This window comes from Notolabrus celidotus, chromosome 10 (genome assembly GCF_009762535.1).
Source record: "Notolabrus celidotus isolate fNotCel1 chromosome 10, fNotCel1.pri, whole genome shotgun sequence".
Taxonomy (NCBI): Eukaryota; Metazoa; Chordata; class Actinopteri; order Labriformes; family Labridae; genus Notolabrus; species Notolabrus celidotus.
The window spans coordinates 32,524,792-32,552,093 of record NC_048281.1 but is presented as its reverse complement, the minus strand read 5'-3'; the positions used below and the strand labels follow the sequence as shown (position 1 = coordinate 32,552,093).

At 38.2% G+C, this 27,302-nt stretch overlaps 2 protein-coding genes across 8 annotated transcripts in view; one reads left to right on the top strand and one right to left on the bottom strand.

Moving 5' to 3' along the window:
- The window catches only part of wars2 (tryptophanyl tRNA synthetase 2, mitochondrial), a 102,091-nt gene extending 85,851 nt beyond the window's left edge, over window positions 1-16,240 (bottom strand). For 2 of the 3 annotated variants that reach the window (XM_034693529.1, XM_034693530.1), the window contains exons 1-2: window positions 16,012-16,240; window positions 15,164-15,232 (exon numbers count right to left, since the gene is read on the bottom strand). The gene's annotated coding sequence lies outside the window, so the exon portion shown is untranslated. Of the gene's footprint in view, window positions 1-15,163; window positions 15,233-15,705; window positions 15,975-16,011 lie in introns of those variants that run through there. The other variant, XM_034693531.1, reaches the window with a different exon arrangement.
- Window positions 13,968-27,251, top strand: hao2 (hydroxyacid oxidase 2 (long chain)). 5 transcript variants are annotated; one of them, XM_034693525.1, is made up of 8 exons: window positions 13,968-13,999; window positions 18,534-18,686; window positions 22,359-22,510; window positions 25,146-25,429; window positions 25,612-25,833; window positions 26,102-26,260; window positions 26,644-26,713; window positions 26,807-27,251. In XM_034693525.1, exons 1-8 carry the CDS (start codon window positions 13,983-13,985, stop codon window positions 26,860-26,862), a joined length of 1,113 nt encoding a protein of 370 aa, XP_034549416.1. In that variant the 5' UTR covers window positions 13,968-13,982; the 3' UTR covers window positions 26,863-27,251. The 5 variants fall into 5 exon arrangements, with proteins under 5 accessions (XP_034549416.1, XP_034549417.1, XP_034549418.1 ...); XM_034693526.1 differs by lacking the exon at window positions 13,968-13,999 and adding an exon at window positions 15,765-15,900; XM_034693527.1 differs by lacking the exon at window positions 13,968-13,999 and adding an exon at window positions 15,945-16,028.
- Window positions 27,252-27,302: the final 51 nt, after the last annotated feature.

Genomic DNA, 27,302 nt, shown 5'->3' with positions numbered 1-27,302 from the left:
TAATGCTGCAAAGATCGTCTTTTCCCCATTCATGTGTATGTGACTTCCGGTACTTCCGGAGCCAGCCTCAAGCGGATTCTCGATGAACTGCAGCTTGTAACACTTCCGCATTGACTCATATTTTTAGACCGGAGGTTGCTGCTTGGGCTGAACAAGCTCTGAGCTCTGACTTCCATTAAAGACCGGATATTGTTGTGACGTAACAAAAACACGGAAGTCTGAAACGGCTCCTTTCAGCACACATTTACAGAAAGGTGGAGAAATCAGAACAGGGGCAGAATGGATTTTTTTCATTTTCGGGGGGTTTGTAGCCAGGGACACATATTTCAGGTAGAGAACCATTAAAAAGTTGATTTTGCATGATATGTCACCTTTAAAGTCTGTTGACGTTCCTTCTCACTCAACCAGTCCCCAAACCTCTCAGCCTGCAACCCCCAAAACATAGGTGCACATGCCTCGTGACCCCCACAGTCCCTTTAAGTGATTAAATGTTGCTTCATACTTTATTGAGCCGGTCTGGCTATAAAGGATTTTCAGTCTACAGAAATGCAGTTTTTGGTCCCACCTCTGTGTCCGGCTACTTGGACTCTTCTGATAACTCTTCAAAAACAGACAGCTGGAGTCTCTCAAATAGAAGACGTATTTCAAGCAGTAAAAATATGTATTCAGTAGGTTTATATGTAGCATTATCAATCTTCTATGACTGCCATCAGTCAGCAAGAAATGGAGGAAATAGAGTTACTCAATACAATAAGCTCTGTCGATGGTAGACAGCTGTCAAGTACAACACACACAGAGAGAGAGAGAGAGAGAGAGAGAGAGAGAGAGAGAGAGAGAGAGAGAGAGAGAGTCACAGTCCCTTTGGCCATTTCGTAGCGTTTTGGAGCGATGATCAGATTAGTAATAGATGACAAACCAGATTTCATTGAGTGATAATAAGCGATGACAGTGAACTGTAGAAACACGGGTCAGCTGCAGCAGCACCAAGAACTCACAACTTTATTCTGTCTGTCTTCACAGATTCACTAACAACACATTGAGCCGTCACAACGCACGGTAAGAGTTCTTCTGTTTAAGATGATAAATGTTCTTGTGATGCACTTTATGGGTTGATGGGTAAACTACCTAACACATGATTCATCCTTTATGCACTCAGAAAGGTCATATCAGTGAGGGAGTGAGATTTATATTAAAGGTGACATATCAAGCACTTTTTCAACCATTTAATACAGCTCTCTGATGTCTAAATGTAACATCCTTGCCATGTGTCAGTCAAAATAAACGTAGGAAGACTGCATTTGGACAGTCTGCATTTTCAGTCAGAGCAGCAGGAAAATGGAACTCAATCCCAACTCCCATTAGAGACTGTACAAGCCTCAGTGTTTTTAAAAGTAAACTAAAATTATGGCTCAAGGAAAAACAATCATGTGCTCATCTGAATGCATCAAATTAGAGACAATGAAATGTAATTTTAAATGTGTCGTTATTAGTGATGGACTGTGTTGAGTAGTCTACGTATTGTTTTAAATGCTAGTATGTTTTTTATCATTTGTATTGTACATTTGTTAACATCTTCCTGCCCAGGGACCACAGATGAAAATTAGCTTATAGCTAACTCTGGCTTGACAGTTTTTGTTTTGCATGGCCCCTGTCAAATAAACTAATAAATAAATAAATAAATTAAATAAATAAAATATAATATAAATCAAGCTCCAGAGGAGGTTTTGGACCAGCTCTAAACACCCTTTCTAAAAACTCTCTGTTTTCGGTGTGTGTCTTTTTAAATCCACATGAGCTCCTTTTCTCTCCATTAATTAAGGACTGGGTTGGCTTATTTTCACATTTTGTGAGTGAGTTAATAATGCAGACACCCAAGTATATATGCAAAATACTGAAAAAGTTGTTTTTTCATGACATGTCTCCTTTAAAACACATTGTTAAAAGGTTCAATTGTTGCATCAATTTAAATTTTAGGAAGTTATCCTAAAAAATATCAGGAGTAGCCACAAAATGAAAATTGCTAAATGAGCATTTTGTAGAAACTTAATGTTTTGACTAAAATCGTGTTCAATTTTTAAGTGCCTTTACATCAACTTTAAAACACTAAAGAAATCAGCAAATTCAAAGATACTCTGCACACAGTTCTGCTAATGTGGAAATGTATGCTTGTTTTTACTCAGTTATTTTAAAGGTAACGTATGGAAGTGTAATCATCTCATTCTCTCCTGTATTTGTGATTAAAATCACACATTTATACTCTGACATCTGTCTTCACTTATTATTCTTCATAAATAGATGCATAGGTCTGTACAATAAATTGAGAATATTGAAACTACAGCAGCTGAGAGCAATATCCAAATCATAAAGGTAGCAGTTTTTGGATATCAAGCATAAAGTTCGACTTGTCCCCGGCAGGAGTAAGAGCAGTGAAGGGGGGTTTATCATTTGTAATAATCCCTCCTAATTTAAATAAATATCAAGACCTAACACTATTTACTGTGTACTTTAAGTTACATAAGTACAGAGAGAGAGAGTAGATCTAATTGCCCGCATTAAACATTTTAATGCTTATAAAATTATTTAAATGCTTGCTTTATAATTTTGTTGATTGTTACTGTTCTGGTTTTTGTTTTATTATTAACTCTGTTTTTACCAAGCGGCAACCTCCCCCACGAGAATTGAAGCCAATGCAGTATTTCCAATATGACTGCCGCCGCCGATTTGCCTCAAAGCGGCGCTTCAGAAACAAATGGGTGCAGGGTTCCCACTCTTTTCCAGAGATCATTTTCCAGGACATTTCAAGGTCATTTTCAGTGATGATCAAGCTGGTATGACAGTCGAAATTTAGTTCCTAATTTAGTTCCAAAATAGTCTGATATGTTCCTCTCAGTGGAAGTCTACATTGAAGACATGCGGTCTATGGCTATAGATGAAATCATCTCTTACATGCTTAAAAATGATGGCAAATTGATTATAGAATAATGCAACTGCAGATGTACAGCACTTCACTTTATTAGTGCAACCAAGTAACAATGATGGGAAACTCTCATCTCAGCTTTCTCTTTTCTCAAAAAATATAAAATTATCTAAGTAAAAAACAAAAGAGCCAGCAACGGACTCTGGAAGCTGCCTTACAGAAATAAATAAATAATAATAATAATCAGAGGATCAGTGCATAAATTGACCTAAATAGATCTGAATGACAAAAAAGGCCACAAATGTTGAATGGGGATGTGTTTTTTTAACCTTGTTAGATCACACACAGTCATGTTGGAATCATTTTCCAGGACAATCTGTGATTTTCCAGGACATTTTGCTTTTTCTCCCATTTTCCAGGTGTTTTCCAGTACTGGAAAACTGGTCAACTGTTTTCCAGGTTTTCCATTTTTTCCAGGACGCGTGGGAACCCTGTGGGTGACGTCACAGATACTACGTCCATTTACTCTTTGAATTTCTCTTTTTATGAATGTTGCTATATAAATAAACTTGCCTTGCCATGTGGCACAAAAATGTAACATATACTGTTGTAGAGTTATTTCCCTTTTTTAGGGGGGGTAAGTTAAATTAAAAAAACAATTGAAATCATTTTTATATCTCCTCTCTAAGTTTTCAACAACCTCTCCTCCTTAAGTCCCGTTCCATGTCACGTCTAACTGACCCTCCTAAAATGCTGACTTAGACATCATGTTCCTTTCACATGTCTTCTTAGGATTTGGTTTCAAACAGTCTACTAATAATAAAGTAAGAAGGAAGAGGCGTTTATGTGCAGCATGAAAAACCAGAGTGAGAGTGAACGTCTTAATGCACTCACACAAGAGTTCACAGCCGCATGACTCTGGGTTTGGTAGCTTCACTTTGAGGATGAATAAATTGTTCATACAGAAAGATGACATGAACATCCTTCATACGAGGAAAACTGGAGTGTAAAAATACTTTCACACCACCCTTTGGTAGCAGTGAGAAAACGGTCGGCTGCCTGTGTGTATGGATTAAATCATAAGAGTCTAAAAATGGCGTGACTGCTGACTGTGAGTTATGCTCAGATCTCCCCCAGACATGAAATGATCTGGACATCCATCACTCAGCCGCTACATGACATTTACAGCCACTGATGTGTTCGCTCCTTTGCCTTTGCTTCGGCGCTCTGAGCGATGATTTCAACTGAGATACAGACACGTACTGTACTCCCAGAGACGTCTCAGGGACTTTTCTAATCCAGCTTCTAAATCTGTGACTCTGACTCTTATCTTTACAAGTCCTTCTCATCCAAAAGACAAAAACATTCAAGATTTCTTTGTTCTTTGTTCACTGGATGGAAAAACTAGGGGTGAAACTCAAGTGGGAAGAGGACTTAAAGTGTAACTTTAAAGAAGACGAATGGGACACTATCTGCTTTGGCAGTCAACACTTCTCCTTTAATACTAGACATAAAGTTACTCAGTACAATCTCATCCAGAGAGGATGCTTCACTCCAGAAAGGTTAAACAGAACTAAGCCTGAATACTCCCCTCTCTGCCTGAGGTGCAAAAATTGGAATTGGCACATTGGTGCACATGTTCTGGGCCTGCTCACATCTTAGCCCACACTGGACATTTATAATGGCATCGCTCAGGTATTCAGATTCCCACAGATGCATGTGGAAAAAACATCAGTAGATACAAATACACACTACCAGTCAAAAGTTTGGAAACACCTTCTCATTCAAGGGTTTGTATTTATTGTAATTATTGTAAACACTGTATATTAATACCAAAGACATCAAAACTATGAAAGAACACATATGTAATTATTTAATGAACAAAAAAGTGTTAAACAAAGCAGAATCTGTTTTATATTTTAGATTCTGTAAAGTAGCCCCCTTTTTCCTTCATGACAGCTTTGCACACTCTTGGTATTCTCTCAGTCTGCTTCATGAAGTGGTCTCCTGGAGTGGTTTCTAATGAACATGAGCCTTGTCAAGAGTTCATTTGTAGAATGACTTTCCTTCTTAATGTGTTTGAGACCATCAGTTGTGTTGTTCAGAGGTAGGGTTAGTACACAATGGATAGCCTTATTTGACTACTGTTGTAATCCAGATTATGGCAAAACCAGATTATTTCATAGTTTTGATGTCTTCAGTATTAATCTACAATGTGGGAAATAATTAAAATATATAAAAAACATTGATTGAGAAGGTGTGTCCAAACTTTTGACTGGTAGTGTATGTATTTCTATTTTTATACATTTGTTTTGATTCCGCCCTCTGCTAAAAGCAAAACCCAATAAAAGGATTTCTTTGTTTCTCATGATTTGTTTTATAAAATTCGAGCTCTTGGCAACCTCACAAGTAGATTGAACCGTTCCAGGAGAGCAGGTCGTTACCAAAACTGAAAATAAATCTCTGTTTTCAATGATCAGAACAATCATTTTAACATTAAGCAAACTAAAACACAGTCACTGGTTTGATTATATTTCACACTGATCCTGGACACTAAGAATAATAAAGCAGCTGTGGAGCAGGCTTCCAGTTAAATCTATGACTAAAGCAATAAACTTTTTTATTGCAGCTTTCCAGAAACGTATTATGTAACTTCTTCGATATCTCCTTGGACTTCTTTTTGCATATTTTTTCTATAATGTAATTTCTTTTCATCTTCAACTATTTGCCCTCTCATTTAATAATAATTCAGTTGAGAATTAAATGTATTTGTAGCTGTATTAGTTTTATGTCTTTTTTAATTTCCTTGTTTCTTAAAAGTCCTGAATAAATCCTCCTCCTTACTTTTAAGTAAGAAAATTCAAGAACAAGTAAAACTTAACATTTAGCTCCTGGGATCAGTGATTTCTTCCAACGGTTTGAAGGTTGACAGCAGTAAAGTATGATTCAAATACATATTCTTCTTTTTCATATGTTTTCTTTTGAAGCAGCAGCACCACACAGAAATAAGTTAGCCTTGAAACACAGATTTATGGGACCAACTTGGCTGCAGCATAAACGTCACGCTCGCCAACTTCTATGATTCAAACATATAAAAATAAGTCATGCACATTGCTCTGTGTCAAAGATGCAAACATTTCTTTTTGCCTTTCGAGGGTTGAGATTTTCTTTTATTTAGACTTTAACTTAGCCCTTTGAAATGGTATGAAAAGTCTTTAATGTGTAGCATTGTTTTATTAATAACTTAATATCTTACATCATCAACTTATCTCTGAGTGCTTCACCCTAAAAACAACAAGACAAGACCTTCAGTTCAGAACACAGAGGTCTTATCTTTGTTCCTTCAGGCTGTTTGTTTATTTTGTTAAATCATTGTTATATTTGATTTCTTCCTTTTTCCTAGAACTTGTGTGAAACCTTTGAAAACCAGCTGTTAATGGATTCAGGCTCACAGCAGGTGATGCCTCTTCCTTTATAAATTAGACTTTATTTATAAAGCGCTTTTCATACAATGACATTGTAACACAAAGTGCTGTACATAAAAACAACTTAAAATAGAATAAATTTTTTTTTAAAAAGAGTAAATAAAAATGAAATACCCCCCCCCCCCATCCTAATCCCAACCCCAGCCCTGACCCCAAACCCATCCCACAATCCTAAGGTTAAGAACACAATATATGCAACAATAATAATAATAATAACAATGAAAATAAAATAAATAATTGAAAAGTAAAAAATAAGTTGCTGAACGAACTGAGGAAACGATCTCATGATATCTTAATGAGGAAATACTGGAGGATACATAAGATGTTAAAACTCGACACAGGAAATTAAACTCACCAAAATAAAATAAATTTCTAAGATAATAAAACACTAAAATATTAAACCATTAAAAGAAAATAAGATGCTATACTTGAAATAAGTAAGAAAATAAATAAATAAAATCAAAAGTGACAAAATTTGAACTAGATAATAAATAAATAAATAAATAAATAAATAAATAAAGTAAGGTGAAATAAAACTGTTATAAGAATAAAACTCAGTTAAAAGCAAGACTAAAAAGGTCGGTCTTGAGTTTGCTTTTAAAAATGTTTATGCTCTGTGTCTCTCTCTCTTTAATGTACCTTTACATTTTTCTTCCAGGTAAAACTCACTCTCTCTCTCTCTCTCTCTCTCTCTCTCTCTCTCTCTCTCTCTCTCTCTCTCTCTCTCTCTCTCTCTCTCTCTCTCTCTCTCTCTCTCTCTCTCTCTCTCTCTCTCTCTCTCTCTCTGTCTCTCTCTCTCTCTCTCTCTGGTCTGTGTGTGGACAGTTAAAACTATGACGGACAACCATCAAGTGAGGCCGTAAAGTCGAATCAAAGCCTGCATGAATCCCCAGCCCGTGTCTGTGGACTCTGCTGTATTTAGTCTGATAATAAACCTGAGAGAGACAGAGGTGGAGGAGCTCCGAGCCTCGCCAGGGCATGATAACACCTTGACAATTCAACACACATGTGCCGCGGCGTGCTGGGCTGCCGCCTCGGGGCAGAGCCTCAACCAGCATGTGGAAGAGGTTTTCCACTCAGCTGAAAGTCCAGCACCTCCAGTACAGCGGCCCCGGAGCCAGATCTAACTCTGAGGTTACTAGGCATCGAGGCCAGCTGCAGATTAACACAATTTGCACCTCCTCTCAGTGCAGGTAACACCCACACCTCCCCTGTGGAGGTCCAACTCGTCAGATTTGGCCCTTGGCTCCACCTTCACAAGCTTTCTTGTTAAAGCCAAAACAAAACACATAAATTCCATCGCAAGCACATAGAACGACATCCGTCTAAAAGCCAGGTTTTGTTACCAAAGATATTACATGAACAAAGAGAAAATTTAATTCAAACACTGAAATGAAATAAGAGAGAATCTAATTTAACATCACGGCTGTTTTTAAATGCTTGAACAACTTCTCCGGGCGTTCAGTTTCGTTCACGGCGAGCTGAGACACTGCGGCATTCATAGCATTTTCTCTCACATCCTGCCATCCATCCATCACTTAACCCTGCCATAACAAGCTCCTGATATCAAAGGACGGGACATCTGTGTTTTATATGTAAAGACCCTCAAAACACCTGCAAAGTCCACACTCCACTCGACAAGTTTGACATTTCCACAAAGAGGCCCTTGTTTTTTTTTCTCCCTGCCTTTGTCTCTTTATCTGATCAGAGTCAGATCAGGTTTATTAATACAGTGATCTGTGAGTGACGCCTGAACAACTTAAATTGAAATGTAACACATTCACACCAGCGAGCCCGAAAGGAAGGAGTTTTCAGGACGAAGGGAGTGTGTCTTTCTCTGCTTCGGTTTGTTTGTGCACTAGAAGTTTGAGCATTAACCAGGAGGGGTTAAATATTGAGCTTCAGGACAATCATTTCCTACGGTCGGACTCTGATGCACTCTTTCAGACAATGTACAGACGAGACTCACAAATAAACAACCCCAGAAGAATTAAAAGAAGACATACTGGTCCACCATAAGAGCTAGAGAATGTGAGGTTCAGCTGTTTTTGGTTTTTAGGAACTAAACCTGCTGGATGTCTCCTAGCAGGTTTAGCCTAGGCTGATTTATACTTCTGCGTCTCCCCTACGCAGCAGGGGCTGACGCAGACATGAGCACCACATACTTGTGCGTCGGTGTGTCCGTGTCGCGCAGCAATTCTCCGCCGAAACGCCTGAGAGCAGTGCGGTCTCTCCGATAGCCGGCCGCCTGCTTCCGGTCCCGCTACGATCTCTGTTTACTTTTCCACAGCGATTCAGAGCGTTTTATGTTAATCTACAGCTGATACATGTTGCTGTTTATCATACAGACATGATTACATGAAGAATAAAGAGGAGGAGATGAAATACACGGCCGATGTCCGGGATCCCGGAAGTGCTGTAAATGCGGGAAAGACAGAGCCGTCGAGCGGACCGATCACAGAGCTTGTGGTCCGCGTCGGCTCCAAGGGGAGTTACATTTTGGAGGAGGTGCACGTCAGCTACGTGCGTAGGCCTCGGCGTAGGTACGGGAGCTACGCGGACCCCCGGCGTAGGCTACGCCGTTGATTCAATGCAGAAGTATAAATCAGCCTTTAGAAGCAATACAAAGATGTCATTATTAGTTGGCAGGGGTGGACAGTAACAAAGTAAATTGAATTAAGTACAGTTTTTGAGTATCTGTACTTTACTTGAGTATTATTTTTTGACTCCCTTTGAAAGACAAATATCATACTTTGACTCCTCTGCATTTCTACCAATGCTCTAGTTACTCACTACTTTAGCTTTGAAGTCAGCTGATGAGTTTTCTTTTCTGAAATCAGATCCCAAAGACCGTAAACTGTTCATGTACTGGTGTTTGGTTTGCCTCAACGGTGTAGACGTACCTCGGTTGGCAATGATGGCTATAGCCGAGAAGGATGATGATTCTCTACCTGAGCACCCCGGTCATATTTTAAACCCATGTTTGAGGTTTTGAAATAAAGAATGATTGGTATTGTTGTAAATCTCTGATCTGTTTACCACACAAACAAAACATCACCATCTAACCTGAGAAAGCATTGTGGAGGTCTGTAGCCAGCGGTGGACAAAGAACACAACTTAATTACTTAAGTCAATGTATAGATACTCCATGTCAAATATTACTCCAATACAAGTTAAAGCTTCTCTGTCAAGTTATGACTTGAGTTGAAGTACTGAAGTACTTGCTTTTAAAAATACTGAAGTATTTAAAGTACTTTTTAAAATATCACAAAACATATTTTCACAAAGCATGAGTGCAGTCAAGAATGCATGGGTGTACATTCTGCTACGTTCTGTTTATTTTGAAAGTATTACTTGAAATCTCTAAAAAATATACCATGGAATAAAAACAGCAACGTAGTTTGAAATGCTCATCTGGAATTAAACAAATGTTTCGTAGCTCAACACGCTCTCTCAGGTTGGACAGTGAATGTTTGTATGTTTGGGCAGAGTGGGAAACAGGGAGAACATTTCAAACGCTACGTATCATCATTCATTTCAAAAACCTCTAACACGGGCTGAAGATATGACCATGGGTGCTCAGGTGGAGAATTATAGCCATCATTACCACCTCTAAATGAACTGCCTGATCTGAGTGAAATCTGCTCTGTGTTTGATCCACGTTCAACCGTGGAGACGCACGATATACAGATACGGCTAAAACACTGAGACAAACAGAACTACACAAACACAGTTTACTGTAGTGAGTAACTAGAGCATTGATAGAAATGTAGTGGAGTCAAAATGACAATAATTGTCTTTTAAATGTAGTGGAGTAAAAGTAATAAATAAAATACCATAGCTATGCAGATGACACACACATTTACATCACCATATCACCAGGGGATTATAGTCCCATACAAACACTGAGTAAATGCATTGAACAAATCAATGACTGGACGAGACAGAACTTTCTTCAGTTAAACAAAGAAAAAACTGAAATGATTGTTTTTGGAGGAAGAAAGGTTAAAGGTTACTGCTCAGCTCCAATCTGCAATGATGAAATGTTCAAACCAAGCCAGAAACCTTGGTGTAGTCATAGACTCAGACCTTAATTTCAGCAGCCACATTAAGACAATTACAAAGTCCGCCTATTATCACCTTAAGAATATATCGAGGGTTAAAGGACTCATGTCTCAGCAGGATGCAGAAAAACTGGTCCATGCATTTATCTTTAGCAGACTAGACTACTGTAACGGGGTCTCTACAGGACTCCCTAAAAAGTCCATCAGACGACTGCAGCTCATACAGAATGCTGCTGCTCGAGTCCTAACCAGGACCAAAAAAGTAGACCACATTACTCCAGTTCTTAGATCTCTACACTGGCTTCCTGTCTGTCAGAGAATAGACTTTAAAATCCTGCTGATGGTTTATAAAGCACTGAATGGTTTAGGCCCAAAATACATTGCTGATCTGCTACTACTTTATGAACCACCTCGACCTCTGAGGTCATCAGGTACTGGTCTGCTTTCAGTTCCTAGAGTCAGAACGAAACATGGTGAAGCAGCGTTTAGTCATTATGCACCATATATCTGGAACAAACTCCCTGAAAGCTGCAGGTCTGCTCCAACTCTCACCTCTTTTAAATCAAAGACTAAGACTTTTTTATTTGCCACTGCCTTCCTATCTTAGATTATTTTAACTCACTTTAAATTAAAATTTTAATGTAATTTTTAATATATTTCTAATTTTCCTTTTCTTTTCTGTTTTATCATATTTGTCATTTTAATTGTGTTCTTTTATGCCTGTCTGAATGTCTCCAGTGCTTTTAATGTTTTAATGTAAAGCACATTGAGTTGCCCTTGTGTATGAAATGCACTATACAAATAAAGCTGCCTTGCCTTGCCTAATAAGTACCCCAAAAAAATAATACTCAAGTAAAGTACAGTTATTAAAAAAATGTACTTAACTACACATTTGTTTTATTCCAGATGAACATTTTAAACTTGTCTGTGCTTGTAGTAACTTAGTTTATATTTCTTCGTATCATTTTTAGATATGAAGTCATGTTTTCTAGATAAACAGAACGTAGCAGAATGTACACCCAAAAAAAGTTTTACAGGAAGCGAAGGAAGCGAGGGTGGAAGGAATAAAAATGAGGAAAGGGAGAGTGATGAGAAGCAAAAAGTAGATCATTTAAAGGGGGAAGAGTGGAGGGTGGGGAGAAAGAAAATAGACGGAGAGAAGAGATATGAAAGAAAAGAATGAAGAGGAAGAATGCAGTCACTCATTTAACTTTCTACAATGATTTGATGATGATTCAAAACAAAAGGAGAGTTGCAGAAAGAGGGAGGGAGTGAAGAAGAGAGAGGGAGAGTGATAAAAAAGAAAAGAAGAAATGAAAAAAGGGAGGAAAGAAGAGGAGGAAATTAAAGGCCGATAAAGTAAGCAAGGAAACAAATAAGGGTGGAACAAATAGGAAAAGGGAGAAAGGACAGAAGGAGAACAGGGAGGTGTTTGCTGCTCCTACAAAGAGTTGACCCGAGTGAGCTTTTGGTGTTTTTGGTGGAGAGAGAGAGAGAGAGAGGGAGAGAGAGAGAGGCCGGGGCCCAGAGTGCTGACGAGAGGCTTAGCTGGTGTTGAGCCGCTTTGAGGGCGGAGCTTCCCTCTGCGGGGGCGGTGGAGAGGGGAGGGATGGAGTTGGGGGAGGTCGGATGGGGGGAAAGGGGGCTGGATTGCCCTCTGACACGACCCTGTCATATGAGAGGGGAACCTACAAGTACTGAAGGCCAACGAGATAGCTCAGACTAAGGTAAGACACTGCCTTTATCCACTCAGGTAACTGTGTTTTCACACTCTTTGAACTTTGGTGACTTTTTCTGCTTTGTTTACCTTTTCATAAATGTAAACACACAAAGATTTTTTTTAAAAACCAGATGAGCAACAGGGATGTGTTTATGTCCTGTTCAAGGCCGACATGTTGAACCAGTGAAATCTAAACAGGCCTGTGTGTGGAAAACAGAGAATGTAAAACAGAAGCCGGTTTAGCATAGCACTCTAGATACCACACACCAGGTGTTCTAGAAAGTCACCTGCACAATGTGCCCTCAGCAGCCCATTCACTGGGGCGCAAAAAGCTACACCTTTCACAACCTACAGGACAGAGGCTCACATTCATCACATTCAGACACACTGAGGAAATAACTACAGTAAATAATAATCATAAAAACAATAACAATGATTTGGTATGGAAAAAAACAGCACTGCCTGGTGGTAATATTTAATATATCTAATAAAAACAAACACAGAAAATGAAGCACTTTGTGGAAGTAGAGAAATGTAACAGAACTACTTATTATAGATATAAAGTTGTGTTTTTATTGACTACTGAAGCTATTTTAGCCTGTATATAACTTCTAATCAGATCTAAAATGTTATAAGTACAGTAAAGGTAAAGCTTTAGATGTTTCCACAGAGTGTAACATGTTTTTAAAAAGCAACAGGTGTTAAATCATGTCAGTTTTAGAGACACAGAGAGACGACCTACCTATCTGCTTCACAGACATTGAATGGAGCTTAAAGAACCGGCCTTCTTCAGTATTGTACTGCCCTCAAGTGTTCAGAGATGAACGCTTACACTGTGTTTGTACAAGAACGCTACTGTATGAGCTCTGCTGAAGAAGATTAGTGTCATTACTTGAAGACATAACGTCCAGAGTATGAATACTGTGATTGAATTAAATTGAAATGATACTCTGTGTTCATGCTCAGACATGAGTGCGCCCAGACACACTTTATAGTGTGTCTATTTAAAGACACAGACATCTAACAGCAAGGTGGGGGTGTCAATATTTCTGAACTGGAGGTAGTTTGGATTGAAAGAGGTGGTATTATGCTTTTTCATACTTTCCAAAAATTAAAATGAAATGTAAATATTAACCGTGAGGTAGGCAAACATGGGTTGGAGTAATCCACAGGCAAGAGGGACACTAAATTTGCTCAGATTGTGATATCACAGATTGGTAAATCTCCTTTAAAGAGCATAATGAACATCACACTCATCAAACAGACTCACCTTACTCTGTTCTTTATTGCTTGGTATTTTTTTTTGTCCCTTTCTTAACTTTCAAGGTCCAAAACAAATGGCCATATTTCATAATTTGTCATTTAAAATAGAGTAACACTGTTAATTTAACTAATGGGGATTTTGTAACATGGCAACAGTGGAAGAGGCTTCCGGAGTGCCTGGGGGAGCTTAAAGAGACAGTAGTGATTTTTTTTTGTGTGTGCTGTAAATGTACAGTTACAGAGGGACATTAAAGCTTGAAAATGAGCATCACATCCCCTCTTTAAGCCATGCAGAAGTAGTGGTTCCTACATACCAGTAGTTTTAGTTGTACCAATACCAGTTTTCATGTGAGTAGAAGCAATATCCCAATAATATTTACATTTTAAGTGTCTTAATTATCAATTTGAAGTGTTTATTTGTGGTAGTACTAGTTTAGAGTGGGAATAATTAAAGTAGTAGTACTGATAACCTTTGTGCTTTCTCTTCATAGGTTATGAATCTGCCCGGATTATAAAGGTCCTGTTGAGAGAGAATGAGTATATGTTTTCGGTAAGTATCTAACATCTTAATCTCTGTTCCCACAATGAGCTGCTTATTTAAAGAAATATATAGAAGCTCTCTTAAACTATTGAAACACAGGAGTCTATATTATATAATCTATAAAATGCCTTATTTTTAAAACGCTAAATTAGAGGAATTACTGTCCATGTCACTCTTATTTATGTATCTTTTAACAACAATTGAGGCTGATTTTTACAGATTTTTTAAAATAAATTTCATATATTATTTAGTTGATTGTTAGTTGAGTGGTAAAAAGTGAGCTGTTGTTGATGGATGGTGAGAAAGACCTGTTTTTGTTATCTTGAGTAGCAGGGAACAAAGGCTTTGTTTTTGACCTACACTTCATGTTTTTGTCAAATGAATGAAATAATTCTAAACACTGAAACTACAGCGAAACACTTTAAATATTCTTTGTACACTTGAGAGATATTTTTCACCAACGTTTGATATATTAATATTTATCAAACTGCAAACTGAGACAAGTTCAATTTGTCATAACACACCTGCCTGATCACAGCTTACAGACCTGGCACAAAGGCCTGTGAATGGAGGGTGCTCTACTCTGTTGTCGTGAAGTAACTGTTCTAGAAGTCTGTTGAATTGTTCTTGTTTTTACCGTCACGTACAGTATGCATTATTCAGGACTAAGGTGCGACCTGAGGAAGTCCTTTACATAGTTTACAAAAGCCTTGCAGCTGTTTGGAGTTTTTAGAGTCGACATGACGATCTAACGGGGGCTGGGAGTCAGCGCTGTAATTTTCAGGGGTGAATCACTCATATCAGAACTATTTCAGACCTTGGTTGTTGTTGTTTTTCACACTGTCATGGCTGCTGGAATATGTTACGTAAAGAATAGGCTTACCTGAAAGTTATGTTGGTTCTTACCTCTTGAAGTCTGCATTATTTTGCATTTAATTTCACTTAAAATAACAAACCCAGTCTACGTTTGATAGTACTGGTTCCTCTGACTTCAAATCTTGTCTACATTATGTTTTATGACATTATGTACTTATAGCCAACATACTTTCTGTTGGAACTGGAGAAAGATAAGGAGACTTGTTGATGAAAAGCTGCCCTCTGAAGAAAATATTGCAGCTAATTTTGGCTTATATTCAAGAAAATAAACACATAAGGTTTCAGAGTTGTACTTACTTTTAATGGCTTCTTCTTCTGTAGATTTCCAGTAGCATCAAAACATCACAGCTGGTCTCATTTGAAGTCCTGTAAGACAGTAATGCACAGGTCAGCAATTCAGTTAAAGCACAAGACCGTGAAATTAATGTGAAATAACATATATTTCTGGTCTATAGAGGGCTTAAGTGAGATTTGTGTATAGCATTTTAAGCTAGCGTTAACGAGTGACACCCAAGCTGCAAACTCCGGCCACGAGAATTGAAGCCAATGCGGAAGTGCTAAAATTTGCAGTTCCTCGAGTGTCCACTAGAGGCTGGCTCCTGAAGTACCAAATTCAAAATAGCCGATCTTTACAGCAGAAATAAACATGTTTACAGCCTGGTTCAAAAAACAAGTGTAGTCTGGATAGCTCATTTCTCTGTAAGGGGGTGAATTTTTTCATAACATGACAATTTCGAAGATATTATGATTACGAATTTTCCATTATGAGAGGTACAGCTGATTTGACTGACAGGAACACTGTAGCTGTTAGCTAGGATGCTCAAAGCCCGCCTCTTTACCTCACAATAGCTCGACAGAAGTTTGGTTGAGTTCAGCATATCCAATATGGCTGCCGCCGAAAATTGGCTTCAAAACTGCTTCAGGAACAGATGGGGGACGTCACGGATACTGACGTTAAATATGGACGTTGTGTTTTATCCACTGATTTCAGCGTCATGTTTGAAACCATAAACAGACGACTGGATAGCTGAAAGGTAAACTTTAAATCCACCTATAAGTCAGTTAAATGTGTTCTTTGTGTAAAAAGAAACTGTAGTGTTGATTCAGCTCATAAGTTGACAGCTGAAAGGCAGTTGATATCTTACCTTGGACGTCATCAACGGTAAATCCAAACAGCACTCCTGTCGACGGTTTAAATGTCACGAGCTATGGTCACGAGCCGTTATATAACCGTTAACTCATTAACTGCTGGTTGATGGACGCCGCTTATGATTCTACACGGTAATGTTAACCTGGTTGATTATGTTGACTCCTTCTTCGGTAAAAAGTTTCAAATCAGTTCAAAGAAATTTAATTATTCGACTTCTATTTGTTTCCAACTTCGGACTGAAGTCGGTTTAAGTTAGATTAATTGATTGAGACAACCTGTTAGCTTTCAGTTCCACTTACACAACCTATCTAAACTAGCTAGCCTCCACAAGAAGCTAGCGTTCAAACAGGACCATTAATTTAAACAGACGTTTAAAACTGTCTGTTTTCTTATTGAAGGTATTATCAAGATATAATATGTCTAGTGATGGTGTTCTGGGAAAGGTAGGAAGTATATTTTATGTACAGGCAAGGACTAAAACACATCACAAAAACAGACAAAAATACATCAAACTGACAAAAATATGAAAAGAATTGGGGGCCAAAAAATATTGCAACAATATTGTCAAAATAATATTATATAATTTTGTTAAATTATAATAAAATTACTCGAGGTGCTGAGTTTAAAAAAAGACAGGTTTATGCCACATGTTTTTCACAAGGCTACGTTATGCAGTACAGCTGAGGAGCCGTTTTTAACTGTAATAATTTGCTGTATATTTTTTTCAAAATTAAAAGAAATGTCAATTTTTTTTTCTGAATAAACTTCTAATTTTTTCAGTAGATATTTTAAATATGTCTGAATTTTAAGTAAGGCTACTTAAGGCAATAAAGCTGAGGAAAACATTTTAACTGTTAATAATGCTCTGTATTTTTTTTTCTAAATTAAAAAAAAAAAAGTCCAATTTTTCTAAATACATTTCTGAAACGTTTAATAAATATTTTAAATATTTGTGAATTTCAATTAAGGCTACTTAATGCCATAAACCTGAGGAAAAGTTCTTAACTGTTAATAATTTGCTTTATTTTTCTAAATTAAAAAAAAAATAAAAAATTTCTAAATACATTTCTAAAACATTTAATAAAAAATTTAAATATTTGTTAATTTCAGTTAAGGATTCTTAATGCCATAAAACTGAGGAAAAGTTTAAAACTGTTAATAAATTGCTATAATATTTATATTTATTTTTTTAATTCAAATTTTTCCTTAACACATTTCTTAAACGTTAAATAAATATTTTAAATATTTTGAACTTTATTTTGCAGATGCAACCCATATCCTTTTTTCTCTCTATTTCTTCAAGGATTTACTGTTCAGAAAAAGTAATTTATCAGATTTAAATACAGCTGGAAGTACTGTCAAATTTGAACATTAACACTGCATTACATATTAAATCAGACTTTCTTAAATGCAGCATTCACAAGTAGCTGACTGATGTATTTAGCTTTATCTAAATCAGGCAAAACAACATGGTTGATGGACAGAATGTTTTTTTTTCATGAAGTATTTTTCTCTGCTGGTATTGCATCATATACTCTTATAAAGGTCTCAATGCTGGGTCATTTAGCTGTTGTAGATGAGTTGTGTATGGATCAGATACATGGTTAATGGGTGACTATTTATTCATCAATGTTAAACCTGTTGTTTTCTAGAATCTTAACAACTTCAAATTAACTTAAAGAGTCCAGACTACAGCAAGAAGCTCTCTTTGTATGTTTGCGTGTTACAGGCCCGTGAAGACAGCATGTGAGTGTGTATCTCTGTGAACTACAGAGCACTGTGTCAGACGCTTCGTGTCCTCACTATAGCTGTAGTCACCATCAGCACATTTCCAGCTTGTGTAAACACAATAAGAGCCGGGGTTGCTCTCAGGTCACACACACTGTCAGAGGCTTTCAACACGGCTCTGTTCACGTTTGATTATGACAGACACAAAAACAACACGGCAGACACCTGGACTAACACAGACGAGGATTCAGGTTTTTGATTTAACACAAATTAAAAAAGGGAGAAAGTAGTTGCTTCATTTCCTCGGCCATGTCAGGTCACTGTTAAGTTGTTGACGACTGCGTGGTTGTGTACTTTTACTGATACGACGGGCAGCTTCACTTTGAGCAGTGATGTTGCAACTTCAGTCCTTCATGGAGGCTTTGTCATGTGCGAGTGAGCAGTGTTGTTTATGACAGATCAATAATTTGTGGTAAGTGTTGAAGCTGAAAGTCTTTGCATGGGGGTTAGTTTTTAATTTTAAGTGTCTGATCTTTTGTTTGTGCCTTAAGTGATTTTCCTTGAATGCAAATCAACAAATCCAGATGACACAGAGCTGGTCGAAGAGTGTGGAGTGGCTGATTGTAGTGAATAACTAGCTATGTTGAAGCAATCGGTGCAGAGAAAGTTTAAATTCAGAAGTTTTATCTTGTTATTATAGTGCGTGCATATGTTGAAATTCTATCAATTTAAACATAGTTGTCTTGTAAATGTTCAAACTGCTAACTCCTGCTCTCTTATCTCACGCAGAGAGGGGGGTCGCTGTGCAGAGATGGCTATGGTTTGCCTGACAGACTTTGAGGAGTATGCAAAGGAGCATCTCTCAAAGGCCACATGGGATTATTATGCAGCTGGAGCCGATGAATGTTGCACCAGGGACGATAATCTGCTGGCTTACAAAAGGTACAGAAGAGGAAAAAACATATTTGTCTCAGACTTTTAAAGGTTGAAACAAACACACAATTTTAAGTGTCTTAGAAAAGTCAGCAATTATTTTTAATTATACTTTATTAAAGATAAGAGCCTGAGCTTATCAGGTTCCAACTGCGAAGAGTTTGCTGGCTACTTCAGGGAGAAAATACTTAAAATTAGGTCTGGTATCTGCCAACAAAACATGCACACTGCACTTTTACCTGTACCAAATGTACCCTGTGATGACAAGTACGGCTGTTTTGACCTGGTTGATGCTGACACACTGAGGAGGGTGGTAACAGAACTGAAACCCTCCACATGTTCCCTTGATCCCATCCCTACCTCCCTTTTTAAAACTGTTTTTAATTCTGTATCGGAAGACATACTCACCATAGTAAATTATTCTCTACAGCTGGGTGTCTTCCCAAATGATTTTAAAACTGCTTTAGTGAAACCTCTTTTAAAGAAAGGGAACTTAGACATTTTATCACCAAGTAATTTTAGACCAATTTCAAATCTCCCATTTTTAAGTAAGATTTTAGAGAAACTTGTTTTTATCCAGTTAAATACCTTTTTAAACTCAAATACCAAATTTGAAATGTTTCAGTCAGGTTTTAGAACACATCACAGCACAGAGACCGCCTTACTAAAAGTAGTAGATGACATCAGGAAAAACCTTGACAACAGCAAACCTACAGTCCTGGTGCTACTTGACCTCAGTGCTGCTTTTGATACTGTTGACCACCAAATTCTTTTAAACAGATTAAGTGAGTATGTTGGCCTGTCCGGTAGTGTTTTTAAATGGTTCGCATCCTACCTCTCTAACAGAAATTTTTATGTAACAATCAACAATCAAAATTCTGAACATCATGAGGTTACCTGTGGGGTACCGCAAGGATCAATTTTAGGACCGTTACTTTTTAACTTGTACATGCTTCCCCTGGGCAGTGTCATCAGGAGACATGGCATAGATTTCCACAGCTACGCTGATGACACTCAGCTCTATGTGGCCGTGTCTCCTGATGACACTGGGCCGATTGACTCACTTTTTAACTGCATTTTAGATATTAAAACCTGGATGTCACATAACTTTTTACAGCTCAACCAGGAAAAAACGGACGTACTTGTCATCGGCTCAAAGGCTCAGAGAGAGAAACTGGCCTCCACACTAAATGTTCATGGACTTAATCAAAGCCAAGAAGCCAGAAACCTAGGTGTTTTATTTGATTCTGATTTTAATTTTAAACCACATGTTCGTTTTATCACCAAAACAGCCTTTTATCATTTAAAGAACATTTCTAGGGTGAGGCCGTTTCTCTCTCTGAGCAACACAGAGAGACTAATGCACGCTTTTATAATCAGCAGGCTGGACTACTGCAATGCTCTCCTTTCTGGTCTTCCAAAGAACACAATTAACAAACTGCAGTTAATACAAAATGCAGCAGCTAGAGTTTTAACGAGGACCAGAGGGAGAGCACACATTACGCCTATTTTAAAATCTTTACATTGGCTGCCTGTTGCTTTTCGTATTGATTTTAAAATTATTTTACTAGTTTTTAAGGCACTGCATGGCCTTGCACCAGACTACATCTCAGAGATGCTTTTAGTATATAAACCAGGTAGGTCTCTCAGATCCTCCGGCTCCTCTCTTTTAGCTGTTCCTAAGAGCAGAACTAAAACATTTGGTGACGCTGCTTTCAGCCACTACGCTCCCAAACTATGGAACAGCCTGCCGGAGGATCTGAGAGGAGCTGATGGAGATATTGAGACTTTTAAACGTAAACTAAAAACATATTTATTCAGTCTGGCTTTTATGTAGGGTTTAACAATTTTATTACCTACCTTTTATTAGAATATTGATTTAAATGTTGCTTTATTATTTTAGTAATTTTAACTGTTATCTTATTCTATTTTTATGTATTTATTCATTCATTTATTTAATTTTATTTATCCACTCAGTTTTATTGATATTTTTCAGCCTTAGTTTTATTTTTCAACTCTTATCCTTACCTTTTAAATCTATTTATTTTAACTATTTTTATTTCTTAATTTTGATGCTTTAACTTATTTTAATTACACATATTTTATTTTGGTGTGCATTGGTCTCTATTTTATTTTATTTTTATGTTGTTCTTATTTTTAATTTGTATTTTTATTAGTTTTATTATTATCATTATTATTATCTTCCACTAAAATGTCTTAGCATTGTCTCATTTCTGCTTCTTTCTTGTTTTCAATCGCTGTAAAGCACTTTGGGTTGCATTTTATTTGTATGAAAGGTGCTATATAAATAAAGCTTGATTGATTGATTGATTGATTAATATAAGAGTTTTGAGATATGCGGACCAATTTTAGAGGGAAAATTCACAGATTAACTAGAAAATTTTGCTTGAATAAAAACTGAACTTTTTGAGAGGCTTGTGCACCGATTTTGCATCATAATGACTTTGCAAAGATACCTAGAACGCTGCTCTCTTTTAGAATAAATGAATCCTATTTTATTCATCATCAAACATCAACGGTCAGTCTTAACTCAGACCTCGGGTTTCTCTGCTACATGTGCTGCAGAAAGTGCTCAGAGTGTTGTAAACAGTGGAGTGAGAGCACACCTTATCACTTCTAAATCATCCCAGACATTGTTTTCTTCATTTTAAGCTCCAAAATGTTAATTGTGGCACATGTCAGAAATGCATATTCAACACTTTTATTTCTAAAGCTGACTGCCATGTAAGAAGTCCTTCTATTAAAAGGACATAAATACATGTTTTAACTTGTGACTGGTGTTTGTGTTGTCTTTAATCACAAATAGTCTGTTACATTTGACCTGTTACTGTTTGTCTGTTTGTCTTGCATGCTGCTGTGAATGAGAAAGTGTTTTAAAAGTTGCATTACCACAGGGACAATAATATCATGATTTTTCTTTGCATGCCTCTTCCTGCATTTCTCTCTGACACTGCCTCTCCTCCGTGTGATGTTTGGGGACATGCATGTTTTGGCTACACAAGGCTGTTACCATGGATTTGTTTGCCGGTGCGTTCGAGGTCAGATTAGACATTTATTCCCCGCAGGAGGAACTCTTAAGATGATCTAAAGTCATAGCTTTAGGAAAAAAAAGAGAATCTCAGAGCGTTCTCTCTTCTTTAAAATACGACATGTCTTACACAAAACAACATCTCAACATGGTGTCATCTCAGGAAGGATTACTCCTTGAAGAACTATTTGAGTTTACTGGATTTTGAAGATTTTGCAATGCTTTGAAAAAAAGTAGGGTTTGGTTCATTAGGTCAAGATTATTTCTCACCAAACGATGAAAAGATGTTCAGATATGTTGAAAATTGTAGAGTTCTACATTTGAATGGTAGAATAAGTCAGAAGTTTTTATTGGATACTGTAAATACAAACACATTTGAGACTGCTCTGATTGAAAGTTCTTCTAAGGGGCGCTGTTGGCCTAGTAGTCTAAGCGTGCCCCCCACAGAGGTCACAGTCCTCATCGCAGAGGTCACAGGTTCGACTCCTGACCTCTATGAGTTGCTGCATGTCTTCCCTCGATTTCTACTCCTCACATTTCATGTCTATCTCCAGCTTTCCTATCCAATAAAGGCACAAATGCCCCAAAACATAAGTTTAGAAATGTTCTTCTTTGCTCTGTGCTTAATCCAGGATTCGTCTGAGGCCCCGTATCCTGCGTGACGTGTCTGTGAGCGACACACGGACCACAGTGCAGGGGACAGAAATCAGCTTCCCAGTCGGTATCGCACCAACCGCCTTTCACTGCCTCGCCTGGCACGAAGGAGAGGTGGCCACGGCTCGAGGTAAGGACTGTTAATGTGTCTTATCTTCATGGATCCAGAAACCATGTTACTGCATTTGAGAAGACTGAGACCTGGCGGATAAAAAAAAGAAGCAGATAAGAAGTCAGTGCTTCAACACCTAATGCTGGAAAGTCAATTAAAACAAAGGAAACAGAAAAACAGACACTAGGAAATATTAACTTCCTGAGCAATTAAGGTAAACACTCCAGTAAAGCTTGGCTAATTCACCATTCAAAAAAATTAAATCAATACTCCTTTTATTATTAAATTAAACTTAGTTGGTTACAAAGTTATATTTATTATTATTTATAAATTATTCTCCCCTATTTCTTATGATTGGTGTTTTTAAATGTCCTGTATCAGCCAATTTTGATTTCACACCTCAAAAAAGTGTCAAATTTTAAGTTATGATATACTTTTTTATTCAGATAATAAGGACGTTGCATGATAGAACGTAGTGATACATCAACTCAACTTTGTTTATACAGCACCTTTCATACATATAAACATGCAGCCAAAGTGCTTCAAAAAATAACAGAGACAGAAAACAGCAGCAATGGTAAAATTATAAAAGGCAGGATTATAAATAAAATACTTAAAAACAAAATAAAATCAATAAAGTAAAATTAATAAACTAATTAAGAGTGGAAAGAAAAGTTAAAAATAAGGTAGCGTTAACAAGATCAGATATAGATAAATAAATAATTAAACAATATAAATAAATGTTAAAGCAATGATTATAATAATAGTAATGCAGTCAAGGGCTAAAAATGAATTACTCCAATTTAAAAGCCAGATTAAAAAGGTAAGTCTCAAGTTTACTTTTAAAAACTCCCAGATAAATGATGAATAAAATTAGAAAAATAGAGTATAAATAAGGAAAAAAGATAATTAAATAGAGAAATAAAATAAATGAAAATAATCATGTGGTCTTGGTCTCCTGCATATATGAAAAATTGATTAGTGTCTTGCTCACAAAACTATAAAAGTTTCAGAAACCCTTTCTTTTTAGTCAATAACAATAGAGGTATACATTTTGAACACTAGAGGGCAGCAGACTCCAGTAACAGTGTCCTCCTGTGAGGAAGGTACTGGTCTGGCCTTCTCTCTGTTGTCTGAACAAACAGCCATCTAGCCAGTAGTGATGGGAATTCCGGCTCTTTTTAGAGAGCCGGTTCTTTTGGCTCGGCTCACTACAAAGAGCCGGCTCTTTCGGCTCCCAAGTGGCTCCCAAGATTATTTCTTGTTTGAATGACTGTATTACCTAAAATAATGTTAAATTATATGTCAAATGAATTACTTATGTAAAAAACATACATTATATCAAATGTGTATCATTTAAAAGGCTTTATTTTTATTCTCAACATGGAGCAGAGTGTTACAGAAATTAAATTATAAAGTACAAAAAACAAGACTCATCTCAATTAGACAAAAAGGTCCAATCTCTGATGTCTGTATATTATTTATAAACTTTGAAAAACCTTCATAAACAGCAGGTTCCCTTCACTGTCTTTATTCTTCCAACTGCACTGATGGAGAAACAGTTGTAATGTCCATGACCTGGATGACTGAGAACCTTCACAGACAGATCTAATGTGCATTTGCAGGTTTTTTGTAGAACCTAATTGATGACATTTTCATCTCACACAGTCTACACTCTGCCTTTGAACTATCTCTGCCATTGAAATGCGTCCACAGTTTGCTGCGTTTCCTGCAGTCACTCGTTTTCTCATCTTTCCAGCGCTTTCTCTGTGTGTCACGCATGTTCTCCCTCTCGTCTCCCTCCTGTTGGTGTGCTCACTGTGTTGTGTGTGTCTGTAACCCCTCCCCTCCCCGTTCTGCTTAATGTAGACACGTGATTGGTCAAGACGCCACCACATGTCTTGACCAATCACGTGAGGCTTTAACAGAAAAATACGAGAATAATAAAAAAAAAAACGGCTCCCAGTCAGGAGCCGGCTCCGGTCGTTCACTTCAAAGAGCCGGATCGTTCGCTACCGACACATCACTACAAGCCAGTATCCATGTGGATTTACACACAGTCAGTTTAACACTGGCTAACCGAAGTCATGAAAGTGATGAATTCTGATGAATAAAAGCAGACGTATGAGGAGACACTTGACATGTTGAAAGTCACTCTCCCTACATTTCCTTTTAAATGCCTGAATGAAATATTGGTATGACGCCTGAAGCTGTGCCTTTACAAAAAACACTTAACCTCACAGTTATCAAGGTAAAGGTCTTTAGAGATGAACAGCTCCAGGTTTAAGTAACGGTTGAGGCACAAATCCAGCTCGTACTGGTCTTTGTTTACAAAAGAGTCATCAGTGAAGTGGCACAAACTGCTGCTGCTGTCCTGAAAACATAAAAACTTCCCACTGCTTTCAAGTTTGGGAAGAGAACATAGCTAAGACTTTCCTTCACGACCAAAAGAACACTTAAAAGCAACTGTGCTAAGATACTAAATCAACAAAGTGCAGAGAGGAGGAAGAAGCTCAGCGGTGAGATGGATTTTCCAGCTTCTGGGTGGGCTTGTCCTTTAACGACAGGTTCAGGCCAAGTCCTGCAAAAACACAGATAAACAGAGATCAGCAGAACAGGTTTAAACAGTATCCCCTCAATCCTCATCTCACAGCCACCGAGGCTCTGAACACCTGCTACATCACCAGCACCTACTCCACCTGCTCCGTGGAGGAGATCGTTGCAGCAGCACCAAACGGGTACCGCTGGTTCCAGCTGTACGTGTACCGGGACCGGAAGCTGTCCGAACAGATCGTGCACCGCGTGGAGGGGCTCGGGTACAAGGCGCTGGTCCTCACCGTCGACGTCCCTTACACCGGAAAGAGACGCAACGACATCCGCAACCAGTTCAAGCTGCCGCCACACCTCAAGGTCAAGAACTTTGATGGAGTGTTCCAGGTAACAGTGTTGTAAATACAGATTGAGTATAACTGAAGTGTCAACTCATTAAGTCTTGTTATCAGACACTAAGTGGCAGCAGTGACATAATAAGTCCAAGTTACCTGATAGAAGTGGTTCCAACAGAGCACAATCAGCAGTTGGCTCTAACATCGGTTGCTTTCCCCCACATACACTTTAAGCAGGAGACAGCTGGCCCAGAGGAGTACGGGATCCCAGCCAACACCCTGGATCCCTCCATCAGCTGGAAGGACGTGTACTGGCTACAGTCCATCACCCGCCTGCCCATCATCATCAAGGGGATCCTGACCAAGGAGGACGCTGAGCTGGCTGTGGAGCACGGCGTCCAGGGCATCATTGTTTCCAACCACGGGGGAAGACAGCTGGATGGAGGACCGGCCTCGGTAATGACTGTTTCTTTTCAATGTGGTGTTTATAGCAGGGGATACAAGTGGACAAAAAATGTCACAACCAGCAAAGACATAACCCGGGGAGGCTTTAGGAGTCGCAAAAGTTTGTTTATCGGTTCTGAAAGTCTGACATAAAGAATTCAAACTCTGCAACAACAACAACAAAAACACATCTTGTCAGTTCATGTTAGCATATCTGCGTCAAAGCTGCAGCTCCAAAGTGTTTTGACCTTGTTTCCATCCTCTCCTCTCCCGCTGACAGATTGACGCTCTGTCAGAGATCGTGGACACGGTGCAGGGTAGGATCGAGGTCTATCTGGATGGAGGGATCAGGACTGGGAGTGATGTGTTGAAGTCGCTGGCCTTGGGAGCAAAGTGCGTTTTCATTGGCCGTCCAGCCGTATGGGGCCTTGCATACAAGGTAACAACAAAGCTTATCACTGTGTGTGTGTGTGTGGGGGGGGGGGGGGGGGGGGGGGTCTCAACATACTAAGCTTCTGTCCTTGAGGCTTCAGCTTATCTATCTCTAAATACATCTATAAAATCAGGATTTGTATGCACTGAATATCTCACTGATAGAACAAGAACCAACAGCAGCCCTTCTGTTGCAGAAGCTCTGTAGATGCAGAGCGAAACTTTGAAGAATAATTGAGTCTTTATCAATCAGTAAACAAGATAATAAATGACAGATGATGTTTCTCAGTAAGAATTAAGTCTCTTAAACAAGTTTTTACGGGGTTTAGTTGCAGGATTAGAGATTGTTTTGGTCTTTTGGGGTGTTAATGAGTCCTCTGTGTGTTTCAGGGTGAGGAGGGAGTGAGGGAAGTACTGCAAATCCTCAACGATGAGTTCCGTCTGTCCATGGCTCTGTCAGGTAAACTGAAACCTTTCACTTTGGCTCTTAGTAAGAACAACAGTTCCTCTCTCCACTGAAACAAACACTAAGTTTTATATTCATGTGATGCAGGTTGCCGGAACGTGGCAGAAATCAACAGGAACCTGATTCAGTTCTCTAAACTCTAACAGAGCAGCAGAGGGCAGCACTGAGGACACTTACATAACAGCACCCGCTGACAGGACTCACTACTGAACAGAAACAACACGTGTTTAACACGAGCCTGAGACTCTCCATCATGTCAGAGAAACTGAAAGACCACGGAACTCTTGACTTTATCACGTCAGGAAACATAAGAGCTGCTTTTGATCTCCGATTTGTAAACAGTCAAGGATGTGAGGCCGTGTTGGAGGAGCTGAGGGCCGGCAGCCTCAGGCTGCAGATTAATCAAGTGACTAATGAAAGAGTGTTTAAAGATCTTACTAAGAATCCAATATTTTGGTTTTATGTTACATAATAATGACAGAGCACAGATAGAGATGATGGTTGTGGTTGAATAAACACAGGCTGATGTGAAGATCTGTTGCATGTTTTGGATCTGTTGTGTCCAGTTTTTGGTTGTTTGTTT